This window comes from Drosophila albomicans, chromosome 3 (assembly GCF_009650485.2).
Source record: "Drosophila albomicans strain 15112-1751.03 chromosome 3, ASM965048v2, whole genome shotgun sequence".
In the NCBI taxonomy this organism is placed as follows: Eukaryota; Metazoa; Arthropoda; class Insecta; order Diptera; family Drosophilidae; genus Drosophila; species Drosophila albomicans.
The window spans coordinates 5775495-5788942 of NC_047629.2; the positions used below are offsets into that span (position 1 = coordinate 5775495).

Below are 13448 nucleotides of genomic sequence, written 5' to 3' on the forward strand. Positions count from 1 at the left end.
GAACGTTCGCAGACTGACTGACTTCTGCTAAGCTTGGACTTAAGTTGCGACTGCGGCTCTTGTCGCTCACCACTATGTGACACTCACACTTACAAATATTTTGAGCACACACATACATACGTACATATGTACTTACATATAAAATACTGATGCTGGAGATGCACACGCCGCAAGCATCTTTGTGTTTTATGCTGCACAAATAACAATTAAGACATAATTGCTATATTTGTATGTTTTGTTTATGTTGCTTTTCCCATTTAGCATCACGCCATACGAATTGTTGTGGTCACAAAGTATCAAGTGAAATGCACACTATATTTTGGTATATGTTGTACATTACTTTCAACAAAGTCCGCCGCGGTGCATACTAATTAAAATTCATATGTTTATATATGTACATGCATGTATGCATAAGCATGCATACCATACCTTCAGTTAAACTTTGCGAATTAATATTGAGGTGTATTTTTGTGGCGAATATCGGAGTTTTCTTGTGTATTATAACTATTAAATAAATTTTAGTATGACGCGACGCTTTTTTATTAACAAGCTTTCTTCAAAAAACTGTTTTCATTAGCACCTGTTGTAAAGTGTGACCACACGATAGAAATACAAAGCCGGAGCCAGGATCAGCATATTGATATATTTTGAATAATGAAAACATGGGAATGCAGAAAACGAGTAGCAGAACTCTGCACAAAAAATACTGTTTTTACTGAGTTGGAATGTTTTTAAAATATTTATATATATTCATGGTTGTTCTACCTCCAAATTACCATTAAAATACTTTTCGAATGCCCGCAACATATTAAATTAGACAGGGTTGTTGCTTTATAATGTAAACAAAAAACAGCTGAGCGGCAAGAAGGTGCTATGCTTATGTCTGGCAACGCCGTACACCGTGTATCGTTAGTTAGTTATCGAATGTTCGATACGTATAGTCATTGTTTCCAATAGTATCATGTTTTAATGTTGAAATGAAAACAAATGCAAGTTTTCTCCAAGTGCGATCCTAAAATAGCGCGCGCGGGACGAGGAATTGACTAAGATGTCCTTGTCCTTTAACCTTGACAAGCCCAGTGGCATCTCCGCTTATCAAAAGCAGGATAGTAACGATAAGGATAAACTGTTAGTTTTACCAGGAGCAGCAGCAATATCAACAAATCAGAGGCACAGCATGAGCCTTTCTTGGATTCGACAATGGCGGCACTACAAGTGCATAGTGCTGATATTGATGCTATTGGTGCTTCTGCCGCTTCTTGCTCATCGCAAGTTGCTCAATGTAAGTTGCAGGACTCCATCAAATCTCCCATCTTATTGATGAATTCATGTTATTAGGCTGAACAGGATATACCGCCCGCTGATGTGCATCGCAGCCGCCCACTGTTGGACGCCTATGAAGACTTTAGCACCATGCGAGCTGGTGACCTAAAAATGCGAATCGAGGAGATGCTGAGAATTAAGGTGAGTAGCAATCTGATGGAAGTGACAAAACGTCTTACAGCATGCACTCTTCAATGTAGAGCACTGTATCTGTGGAGTTGCGTGAATTGGAGTCACGCCGCCAGAAACTGCAGTCGGATATTAGTCAATACAACCAGAAGATTGAGGAACTTAAACAAGAACTGTTACGCGAACAGACGGAACTGGAGCGTCTAAAGATATCCGTGGAGCAAGCACAAGTGGCACAGCGCGAGGCCGTACAACGCAACACGCCCGAACTGGCTTTACCACGTACCCTGTTGCCCAGCGCATTGCCGCGCAAGATGAATGCCGTCAGCAGCGGCATTGCTGCTGCTTGTCAAATGCACAATTGCTTTGATCACTCACGCTGCAGTCTCACCTCTGGCTTCCCAGTCTATCTATACGATCCGGATGTGCATAATGTGCAGCGTGCTGGCTACGATATCGATGGATTTTTGAAGACCACCCTAAAGCAAACGCTGGGATACAATGCACATATAGTGCGAGACCCCAAGCAGGCCTGCATCTATCTTGTGCTCGTGGGTGAGGCACTTTTGGAACAGGATCTGCTGCGTAACAACCGGTATGCAGCGCAGGAGGCTGAGCAGCAGCTGCAACAGCGCTCCACTCCTGCTAATCATGCCACAAATTCGCCCATCGATGTACAGAAGCTGTACCAATTACCCCACTGGGGTGGCGATGGACGTAATCATGTGCTTTTGAATCTGGCGAGACGTGACTTGAACTCGGCACGGACTAATCCGCTGTTGCAACTCAATACAATGCGTGCCATTATAGTGCAGAGTTCATTTGAGCGTGAGCAGTTTCGACCCAACTACGATCTCATTGTGCCGCCCATTCTGGGTCCACCAGGCGGAGATGTGTGGCAGGAGTGCGCCAGCATGGTGCCCGCGCGTCGCAAGTTCTTGCTAACGTTCCAGGGCGAGCTGCGTCCCGCCTTGAGTGCACAGTCAGCCGGTCATCCGTTGGATGACTTTATATTGGAGCACCTAAAGGATATGTCGCGCAGTGCCACACAGGATCAGTTCCTGTTGCAATTTCAATGCGTGCCCGCCACCGAAGTACAGGAGACAGACGCCCAGCCCGACTGGACGCTCTGCGGCTCCGATTCGTCACGCAAGCAGCTGCTAAAGGACTCCACGTATGCGTTGATATTACCCCCATTGGGTCAACGCGTCAGTTCGACTTTGATGACGGCTCGTCTCTATGAAGCCTTGCGCTCTGGTGCTGTGCCTGTGATCTTGGGTGCGGATGAGCTGCATCTGCCGTATGCCGAGACAATTGACTGGCGTCGCGCCACATTGCTATTGCCTAAGGCACGCATTACGGAGCTGCATTTCCTGCTGCGTGCTGTTCAGGATGCGGACTTGCTTCTGCTGCGTCGCCAGGGTCGCCTCATCTGGGAACGTTATCTGAGTTCAGTGCAGGCGACAGTGGACACAGTTATCGCCAGCATGCGGGATCGACTCGGCATACCGCCTCGTCCGGTGGCTTCGGTGGTTGCCCAGAGTGTTTTCAACAACACCTTTATACCGTTAAAGTCGGAGCCACCCGTGGGCATGGACACAGAGCCGGAGGAGTCCTTGGGACCCATTGAGCCACCCTATGCTAGTCCAGCCTTTCGTCGCAACTACACAATTCTGCGTATGCACTCGAAAGAAGCTTGGAACGATTGGATGGATCCGTTCTTCCTTTACCCGCAGCTTCCCTTCGATCCGGCGTTGCCCTCGGAAGCCAAATTCATGGGTTCACACACAGGATTCCGACCGATTGGCAAGGGAATTGGAGGCGCCGGTAAGGAATTCAGCGAAGCACTGGGCGGCAATTATCCACGCGAACAGTTCACCATTGTAATCCTAACGTATGAGCGAGAACAGGTGCTCATGGACTCTCTGGGACGCCTCTACGGTCTCCCCTATCTGCATAAGGTGGTCGTCGTGTGGAATTCGCCAAAGCCACCGCTGGACGACTTGCGCTGGCCAGACATTGGAGTGCCGGTGGCTGTTGTGAAGGCTCCGCGAAATTCGCTCAACAATCGCTTTCTTCCATTTGATGTGATTGAAACAGAGGCTGTGCTTTCGGTGGATGACGACGCCCATTTGCGGCATGACGAGATTCTCTTTGCCTTCCGAGTGTGGCGCGAGCATCGCGATCGTATCGTTGGTTTCCCGGGACGTTATCATGCCTGGGACTTGAGCAGCAACAACATGTGGCACTACAACTCGAACTACAGTTGTGAACTGAGCATGGTGCTGACGGGTGCCGCCTTTGTCCACAAATACTACATGTATCTGTATAGCTATCACTTGCCGCAGGCCATACGCGATAAAGTGGATGAGTACATGAACTGTGAGGACATTGCCATGAATTTTCTTGTCTCGCATCTGACGCGTAAGCCGCCCGTCAAGGTTACCTCTCGCTGGACCTTCCGCTGTCCCGGTTGTCCGGTGTCATTGAGCGAAGACGACACACACTTTCAGGAGCGACACAAGTGCATCAACTTTTTCAGCCAGGTCTTTGGCTACACGCCTCTGCTGAACACGCAATATCGCGCCGACTCCATTCTGTTCAAGACGCGCATTCCGCACGATAAACAGAAGTGCTTCAAGTACATTTAGTTTGTCCAACTCTGTTGCACATATCATCCAGCGGACGTACTTATACGGACTTTAATCCTTTTGCTGATTGTTAGCTCGTAAGGCGGATGGGATGGGATTGAATCGAAACCGGAATCGATTCGCTTGTATATAACCGAAGCAAGGCCATTTATTCAATTAGCTACGATCGAAAAGATCATAAGGCAACTACGTGACTAACTACACTCGATTATACTGAATTTAACTATACATATAATCCATATGTAAACTTTGTCGTTTTTTATCTTTTGAGATTACTTTTGCTCGCTGCAAAATATTGACTGTACAGTTGTAGTTCGCTGATTGAAATACTATCTTACAGATAATCAATCGATCGTACACTGTACTTAGAATATGTAAATATATTACTATAACGGGAAGCTTCGGCTTGTTGAAGCACAATTTTGAGTTATCCAAAGAGCTTGTAAGACTTTCACTAACCTTAATTTCTGTCCAAAATCAACAGTCGATTTTGTATATAGTCTAAAGTGTGCAAGTCATCGATGTTCTTGTATTAGATTTTAATTTTTTGATAAACAATTATATGAATGTACGCCCTAGCAATAAAATAATTTTAATTCCAATAGCAAATACAGACTCTAGTACAACTTATTTGTGTATGTTTGCCTTTATTAATCTAGAAATATGAGCAATAGGGTGACTCACCCTATAAAGAAATTTTATTAAGGAATCATAAAGTAATAATCATAAAATTTATTCATTCCAATATTTACTTGATTGTATATCTATCTATCAGCTAATGTGTTATCTGTGAATAATTAATGAATGCAAGCCAGTCACTGTTTCATTTTGTGAATCGCATGATTTTCGATTCGATTATGATTGCGCACGATTCTATTTAATGAATCTAAAATGATTTATCGTGCGTACATTAAATGTATACGGATTCTATCTAGTCTCTTTTAGAATGTTGAGCTCATAAATCAAATAAATGAACTAAATTAATATACGTAGATACACTTAATTAATTTACCTTTTGAAATAATGGTATCTCACTAACTATAACTTTAGGTACTAATACAGGCAAACAGAATAATCCTATCATCGCTATCACCAAGATTACACTCAACTAACAAATTAATCAAATGGATTGATTAACGTTAAGGTTGGCAAGTGTAGAAAATGCATTTGTTTTCTCTTCATACGTGTAATATATTTTCATTTTCAAAAAAATGTTTGCAGTTGTATTAAAATAATGTTAATGCTGATTAGTAAATACGAAGTCGATTACTGTTCATGAATTAAATAAATAATGTTAGGAAACAGACGATTGACCATAATAGTAATAATAGTAGTATTTACTTTTGATACTTGTTCTCTTTCATTGCAGTTATTTGTTTATTTATGCATGTGACGCGTATTATTTATTCCCCTAGACGATATATCTCCGTTGTGTATGGACTTAATATTAAGTATGTATGTATTGTATGTGTTAGCAAAAGCTAGTACATGGTTATCATATATATGTATACATATATGTATGTATGTATATTTTTGTATATGTAATGTTGTAGGTTAAGAGTTAGTTTCCGAGTTGAGACCTTAAGTTGGTATAGGGGTTAATATAGAAATTGGGGCAAATTGTTCCGCATTTAGATTAGGTTTTTAGTTACATATCACAATACAAATAAGGATGCATAATTACCGTATAGATAGAGTTTGAAATTATCTTGCGATACATAAGAAGATAATCGAAAAATTAAAACTATTGTACAACATAGGCATTAAATTTACAAATTAGAATTACAGAATTACATTATAAACAGTTTCAATTTTGATATGAAACAAAAGATCATGATCTTTTGTTACACTTTGATTGACGAGACACTTTGCTGGACTGACTGATCAACTGATCGACTGATTGATTTGTTACAATTGATTTGATTTGCAGCTTGGTTCAGTGGTATTAAATATATGCTCTAATGCTCCTGCAGACTCAGTTTCAACGCCTGCTCAATCATTTCCTGCTCCCGTTGACGCTCCAGTTCGTACTTTTGCTGATCCTGCTGGGACAGACGCATTGCCATTGCGAGATCAGTGTCCATATAACGAAAGCCGCCGTCGTCATCATCCTCGGAGACTGGTGAACCACTGGCATTGCCATGGGCGCCCAACAGCGATTCTTGCAACACTCTGCGGTTGGAATGGGGGAGAAAAACAGACACACACACACAAAAAGCTGGGTGAATTTGCTAGCAATACAATTTGGAATATGTGGGGAAATTCTAAGAGGCACAAAATGTGAACTACTTGAATATCTTCTTCATGTAGCTCAGATCGTTCTTGAACTGGGCACCCGCCGAGGCAGAGCGACCACGCTGCTGCGCCTCCAGCGCTGGCGGCGCCAGATGGGAAGGCGAGTAGCGGCCATAACATTGATTCTGGGTGGGCATAGTGCGTTTATGTAAATGCCTACTGGAGTGAGGATTACTAGCAATTACATTTGCCTTGCTCACATTAAAATTAGGTCGAAATAAATATAAACAGTTGAATTACCGTTGCAGCTGCTCGTCGTCCTCGGGCAGCAGTTCGGTGCCCACAGCATGTTGGCCACGCAGCACCTCCCAGATATCCACCTTGTCGTTATCGTTATCCAAACCGCACGCCCCGCCAGTGCCGCTCGTTTCCGCCAAACTCTGCTCGATGGCATATTGCAGCATATCGTCCTCGTCGAGCGGTATTTGACGGCGGGCGTCGCCACCCCGATTGACATAATGACTGGGTATATCGAAGCAACGATCGTCCACTAAACAGGTGATGCGATCCTGCTCCTGCAGCGTCGATACATGATCCACGGGCATGGTCATGGCGAAGACGTTGCCAAACGTGATGCAGGCATTGAGGACATGGAAGAGCGGTATCTCAACTTTGACCGGAAAGCCAGCCGGCAGTTGCATGGTTATAAAGTCTTTCAGTTTGGACACATGGGGACTAGCCATCGTCGACATGAGATCCAGTATGGGAAGCACTTGTTCCTGTAGACGAATGGGATGCTCCTCGGCCAGCCACAAGTTGGCCTTGAAGCGTTGCACCTTTGTGCTCAAATTCTTTGGTTTACCCACGTCTCGACCCTGCAGATCTACCTCAGCGCTAAAGTATTCCTCTGGTGTGATTAGAGAACGCGGAGTGCTGCTGCCCGATGCACAAGCGGAGCCACCATTGCTTTCGGCCTGATGCAATGGTGTCGTGGCATCGCAATCGCCATTATCGCTGCAGGCCGCAGCCTCAACTAAGCGAGGCGAAGGTGTCTATAAATAATACCAAGCTAGTAATTAAATTTTTCATGGAAACAAAACCCACAACGACTCACGCGCTCTTTAAGTGCTGCTGACGCGGAAGCCTCCGTTGTGGGTGGCCCGTAGTCATCGTCAGCAATGCCCAGCAAACTGTGCAGCGGAGTACGTGCAGTTTTATTCTAGCAAAAGCAAAATTAATCATTAAATTATTGCGATACATGAAGGATTAACAGACTTCGGCCTTACCTTGATCTGCTCCTCGGTCAAGTGATCCATGCGTGTCTTGGTCACAAACTCCACATTGCTGGCCCCATACACCTTGCAATTGTAGCCATTGATAAGCTCAGACTTTTCGCTGCGCCATCCCCAAATGCCGGACTTGTTGCGCTCGAAGCTGATCTTCTCCATCTCAATGTTGTTCGTGATAACAGGCGCCGCCAGCCGAGCGCGCACAGTTCCCAAGGCAGGCGGAATGGCCACAATGTCGCCAATGTCGCTGCTCATTTGCTCCACCATCACCTCGTGCGTGTCATGATCGATTTCAATCATGGTGGCAGAGTCCTCTGCAAAAGAAAACGTGATTAAGCATAGAAGTGAATGGAAACGGTGTCTGTTGTTCTACGCACTGCTCCCTTTAAATATGTACGAACGATTGCCCCTCTGCCAAGTGTTGTTGTCGAAGCCCAGGAGGGTGGTATCAATGCGTACGTTGGCGCCACGCTTATACACTTTATAGGTGTCGCTGGGACAGAGTCGGGACATCAGCGGCACCCACGATGTGAATTCCCATTTCATTTCAATGTAGAAATCGGGGGCATCAAGCAGATGCTGCAGCAGCTTGGGCACGTGCGTCACACGTTGGACATGACGCTGCAAGTCACGCACCTCAATGATGGCCGTCAATATGTCAACATCGCCAGTGCAGACAGCCTCCTGCACAACTGCAGAGCAAGGATTAGAGATTAGAGATCATAGATTGTGGGAGGATTGAAGGATAACTTACTGGACCAGCCGGCGTGCTCGTAAGTTGCATTGCATTTGGCTGCTAAAAGGCACTTCACACATTGCAGGTTCGCCATGCGCACCGCTAGCATTAATGGTGTGCGGCCCCGCGGATCGATTTTTTCCTTATCAATCTGAAAGTTGAGCTGTTAATATTGCCATGGTTGTTGTTGTTTGAGTCACTGCGACGCTAATTCAATTAGCAAAGCAACGTAAAGCAAACACACAAACTCACAAATGGTTTTTGCGTTTTTTGGAGGGGGTGCCAACCACGCCTACTAATTCAACAACCACCCACAAAGCACAACCCACCTGCTCGTTTTGTAGCTCTTGCTGGAGCTCCTCTACATTGCCGTTCCAGATCTGCCAGTGCAGCGGATATTCCGACTTTATTTCGTCCAAACTCTTCATCCTCTGTCTCTCGTCGTGACGCTGCCGTTGTTTCTATTTTCTATATTTTTATATAGCAAAAAAAACTGTTAGCAGCCCCAAACAGCAACAGCAGCAAAAACACAGAGCCTAACAGACGACTGTAATGTGCTTAACAGCAAGCACTGTATGATACGTTATCAGTACTTAAAGAATTTGTAAGTTTTATATTTCTACAATTTGAAAACTAATTTACTAAAAAATGTATATTTCCGGCGAGTGATTGGAAGAAAAAACGGCTAATGGTTTAAGCTAGACATTAACAGCTGTTAGCACCCTACCTGGTTAACAGCATCAGCTGTTTTTAGCAATATTCGATAGAGCAATGCATTTACTGTAGCCTATCGAACTTTAAAAAATAATCGAGTAAGACATCAACAAATTGCGGACAGTAGCTGCAGTTAATTTAATTCAGATTAATTATTATAATAATAATAATAATAATAGAAAGAAAATAAAAAATACATCTGAGTTGACTTTATCCAATGAAAGGTTATCGTACCGCGATGTATTAATATCAGCTGTTTTTTCTCTGCGAGCTCTGTGTACACACTGGCAGTTGTTGTTGTTAAAAAGAAAAATAATCCAATATAAATTGAATTAAATAACAATTACTTGAGCTAAATATATATGTGAGCTTCAATATTAAAAGTATTCTGTACGTATTGTGGGTTTAAAGAAGTGTAAGCAATCCTTGTTGTAGGTGATTTTTGAATAGGTTTCGGAGTAGCCTAAATTATATAAAAATAGTTAGGAATTTGTTTGATACCAACAAAACCAAAAGGCATAGTAACTAATGAATTCAATTAGCTCTGCATTTCTACGCAAGACGATTCCTTAACTAATGTTACTCAATGTTTCAGATTGTGGCTACAGCAGAGGCTAAAACATATCCAAGCGTATGATGCTACTTTAAAGAGACTTTTGTTGTCAAAGCAAACAAACATCCATTGACTGCATTTTTTCGTGAATAGATTCCATAACAAAAGACGCCGGTAAGTTAAATGCGAGAGATGGCCCACTTAGTGTCAATTGATCCATTAAATCTAAACCAAGATTATTCACATACAATTCACGCGAACAAAGTTGCCGTCTGTGCAATATAATTCAAAGAAAACAGCGATCAGCTGGCGTGTGATAAAAAGAGCAAATGATAACACTGCGATCGCAAGAAAGAGAGAGAGAACAAAAATGATGTGCGTGAGTGTGTGTGTGAGCTTGAGAGTGTAACCCTATCACCATAATACGAAAGCTTCGCCTGAGTTTTCAGTCAGTCTACGAAACTAAAACGCGTGAAACGACAAACGTAGCGTTTGGTGATTTATCAAAAGAGTGTTTGTGAAATTATTGAATCATTGCAATTGGCTTAACATTTATTTAGATACATACATACTAACACTCCCAAATGCATAATTTGTTTACGCTCTGTTTCCCTCACCCTGCCAGATGTTATTGTTTACAACTAATCCAAACATTTCTAACCAAACGTTAATGTTGATGTTTTTGTTCTTTTTTTTATTCCATTCTGTGTTTCCGACTATTTGCAGTTATGCTCTTTGCGCGTAGGCGGCATTTCTTCAAGAGGTGAATTTCCAGTGCATTTCTTGTTATTTTTTAACTAACTATCTATCGATTTTCCTGCAAATTCAATTTGTAATTGTGTGTAATCAAAATAATTGTAGCATTAATTGCCACGATATTGCTTTATGTAATTTGTTGCTGATTATTCAGATAGCGATCATTGCCATACATATCATTAACTATTTCTCATTATCATTCAGTCATTACAGTAAAATTAGAAACCATATATCATGCTTCCGTTAACATTTTAGCCGTTAAGTCGACCACATACTGCCTTATCAGCAACAGACAAATCGTTTTTTTCCGCTTGTTCCAAAGTTCAGCTTTAACTCATTTTTTTGGGAATCTTTGCATGCTTTTTATTGTTGCTTGAACCGATTTGTTATATTACTAAGCTAATAATGAAGTAACACTTTGTTTATTCTCTTCCCATACGTTCGCGGGTAGACGCTTAGTACGTTTGTAAAACTCAGTGAATCACACACAGAACAAATGAGACAATCTCTTGCACAGAGTCAATCAAGTCCCCCATAATAAACTCGCTCTACGCAAAGAACGAATATAATAATATACTATATATAATAACAAAGACTTGCCTCTCGAGTATCGTAAATACGATATTGAATAACTAACGCACAATGTACGAGCTTCATAGTCGTTTAAAGCTAGTTTTATATGCAACGGCCATTCCCGGAACTCTCGTCCTTAGTTGGCTAACTGGGCTGTAAGTATTTATGCTCGATCGCAACGATATTCTTCTTGCAAAACTTTGAATTTGATGTTGTACATTTCATTTTGCCTGCAATTAATTATTACTTGTACATTCGTAGGAATATTATTATTATTATTTGGTATTGTTTTCTTTATGATTTTCAATTGCTTGTTCCGCATCGTGGCATAAATATTTCGCAAATCGCTCGCGTTGCCCCCCCCAAAGAAAAAAAAAAAAACGAATCGTTTTCTGCTTTTGCCATAACGTGTGCTTAGTGTGTTCCGACATTGGACTACGACGACGACATTCTATATAACGAACTACGATCCAGCAACTGTGTGATTTCCAATCAAAATACTTTAGATCATCATCATTTAGACTTTTCGTATGTAGTTTCTTTTATTTTTAATTTTCCATTATCGGTATCATTTTGTGTGTAGTTGTAAAATATAATATTTGTGCTATGGTAGTAACCGTTGTAGAATAATAGTGCCATCAATATAAACGCAATTAATACAAATTCCAACTATGCGATTATTTCACAGAATTGGTCTACCCTGCCTTATAATAGGTCTGCTGCTGTTTGTCTCCTTCTTTGTCATTCTGCCACTGATATTCCGCTGCTCGGTGACGCTACAGAGAGGCATTCTCTTCCTCACATTCAGTAAGTATCTCTGGAATTCCCAAATCAAGTTCACTAATTAATAATTTCCTGTTACAGTCACTTATCCGAAGGGCCTTGACTTGACCAATCCGGCCAGCATTGGGCTGTATGCAACCCGGAATTTCTACATCACTGTTAAAGATCACGATGAGGATGAGACTGGTGTGCGAATTGGAGTCTGGCATGTGCTGCCCAAGAACGCTGTGCGACGTTTCAAGCGGGAGCTGCATGTCGAGCAAGCCTACGATGAGGATGAAGCCAGCCGAACAGCGAATGACCTGACGCCCGTGTCCAGTTCCATAGGCGACAATAATGAGGAACTGCAGCAATTGGCGCCATCGTTGCGAGCCGAGTTTCCCGTAATTGTGCCAGAGAACGAGCAACTGTTCTATGAGCGTCTACTGCGCGTGCCTGGCGGCACTGTGGTGCTGTATCTGCATGGAAACACTGCCACGCGAGGAAGTGGACATCGATCCGAGGTGTACAAGCTATTGCGTCAACTCAACTATCATGTATTCTCGTTCGATTATCGCGGCTACGCCGATTCCGACGCCGTGGCTCCCACGGAAGAAGGTGTGGTGCGAGATGCGATGATGGTGTTCGAGTACATTGCCAATGTTACCTCGAATCCCATTTTCATCTGGGGTCATTCCCTAGGCACGGGTGTTGCTGCGCATATGGTCGCCAAGCTGTCGAGTATGAAGGAGCGTGGACCACGAGGTGTTATACTGGAGAGTCCGTTTACCAATATACGTGACGAAATCCGACTACACCCATTCTCGCGTCCCTTCAGGCATTTACCATGGTATGACTTTACGATCTCACGGCCCATGTATGACAATCGACTGCGCTTTGAGTCGGACAAGCATGTGCGTGAGTTCCCGCAGCCTATTATGATTGTTCATGCTGAGGACGATGTGGTTGTGCCGTTCCATTTGGGCTACAAGCTATACCGTGCGGCTCTGGATAAGCGCAGTCGCTCCTGGGGACCGGTGGAATTCCATCGTTTTGATCGTGCTCATGGCTATGGTCACAAGTATTTGTGCCGAGCACCTGAGATGCCCACTCTGGTGCAAAACTTCGTGGAGAACTATCGCAACGCAATCTATTAAGAGATCTGACGAACCTATTCTAATTAGACTGCAGGCCGTATTATATTATTATTTATATAACGGAGTATTTTAAGTTAATTATTTTCTACCGCCGCAATGTTACAAAAATTTCCAATCTGTGCATCAAAATAAAATAGTCATTCGAATAGAATATAAAAAGTTGGTTTTAACTTTGTAATTCAAATATTTGGATTCATTTAGCAAATATGACAAAATAACACATCGTAAAAATTGTATGTGGCGCGCAATGTCCAGTGTGTCCACAAAAAATGGATATCGATTAAATATTATCGACGAAAGTGAACTTCAATGGAGTTTTCCGTTAGCATTTAATTTAAGACATTAACATTAATTTAAATGATCCGATATTAGTATAGGTGTACATATATAGTTACTGTTCACTTACAAATTAATCTGCAAAATTAATATATAGGGCTATATATACTAAAATATACCGCATTCAAAACGATATACAAATCAAACAGATTGAACAGATCAAACAGCCTCTTAAGTTTAATTGTAAGAAATTAAAATTCCTTTAACTATTATTAGCATTGGGAAAATAAATAA

General features: G+C 42.4%; 3 protein-coding genes across 7 annotated transcripts; 2 read left to right on the forward strand and 1 right to left on the reverse strand.

Annotated features, from left to right (window-relative positions):
* The first annotated feature begins 908 nt into the window (after nucleotides 1-908).
* On the forward strand, nucleotides 909-4745 carry LOC117566489 (exostosin-3). The gene is made up of 3 exons (XM_034246022.2): nucleotides 909-1282; nucleotides 1339-1464; nucleotides 1524-4745. The coding sequence occupies exons 1-3, from the start codon at nucleotides 1049-1051 to the stop codon at nucleotides 4101-4103; spliced, it is 2940 nt and encodes a 979-aa protein (XP_034101913.1). The 5' UTR covers nucleotides 909-1048; the 3' UTR covers nucleotides 4104-4745.
* Nucleotides 4746-5305: 560 nt separating this feature from the next.
* Nucleotides 5306-9153, reverse strand: LOC117566490 (ankyrin repeat domain-containing protein 13D). Of its 4 annotated transcripts, none has more exons than XM_034246023.2 (7): nucleotides 8693-9149; nucleotides 8382-8514; nucleotides 8005-8319; nucleotides 7625-7941; nucleotides 7453-7557; nucleotides 6639-7390; nucleotides 5306-6275 (listed from the first exon to the last, which is right to left on the reverse strand). In XM_034246023.2, the coding sequence occupies exons 1-7, from the start codon at nucleotides 8789-8791 to the stop codon at nucleotides 6062-6064; spliced, it is 1935 nt and encodes a 644-aa protein (XP_034101914.1). In that variant the 5' UTR covers nucleotides 8792-9149; the 3' UTR covers nucleotides 5306-6061. The 4 variants fall into 4 exon arrangements, with proteins under 4 accessions (XP_034101914.1, XP_034101918.1, XP_034101916.1 ...); XM_034246027.2 differs by lacking the exon at nucleotides 5306-6275 and adding an exon at nucleotides 6289-6554 and having other exon boundaries at nucleotides 8693-9153; XM_034246025.2 differs by lacking the exon at nucleotides 5306-6275 and adding an exon at nucleotides 6289-6557 and having other exon boundaries at nucleotides 8693-9153.
* Nucleotides 9154-9328: 175 nt separating this feature from the next.
* LOC117566491 (lysophosphatidylserine lipase ABHD12) lies at nucleotides 9329-13017 on the forward strand. Of its 2 annotated transcripts, XM_052006095.1 has the most exons (5): nucleotides 9329-9467; nucleotides 9673-9804; nucleotides 10357-10393; nucleotides 11648-11766; nucleotides 11824-13017. In XM_052006095.1, the coding sequence occupies exons 3-5, from the start codon at nucleotides 10359-10361 to the stop codon at nucleotides 12876-12878; spliced, it is 1209 nt and encodes a 402-aa protein (XP_051862055.1). In that variant the 5' UTR covers nucleotides 9329-9467; nucleotides 9673-9804; nucleotides 10357-10358; the 3' UTR covers nucleotides 12879-13017. The 2 variants fall into 2 exon arrangements, with proteins under 2 accessions (XP_051862055.1, XP_034101919.1); XM_034246028.2 differs by lacking the exons at nucleotides 9329-9467; nucleotides 9673-9804; nucleotides 10357-10393 and adding an exon at nucleotides 10853-11114.
* The last annotated feature ends 431 nt before the right edge of the window (nucleotides 13018-13448 follow it).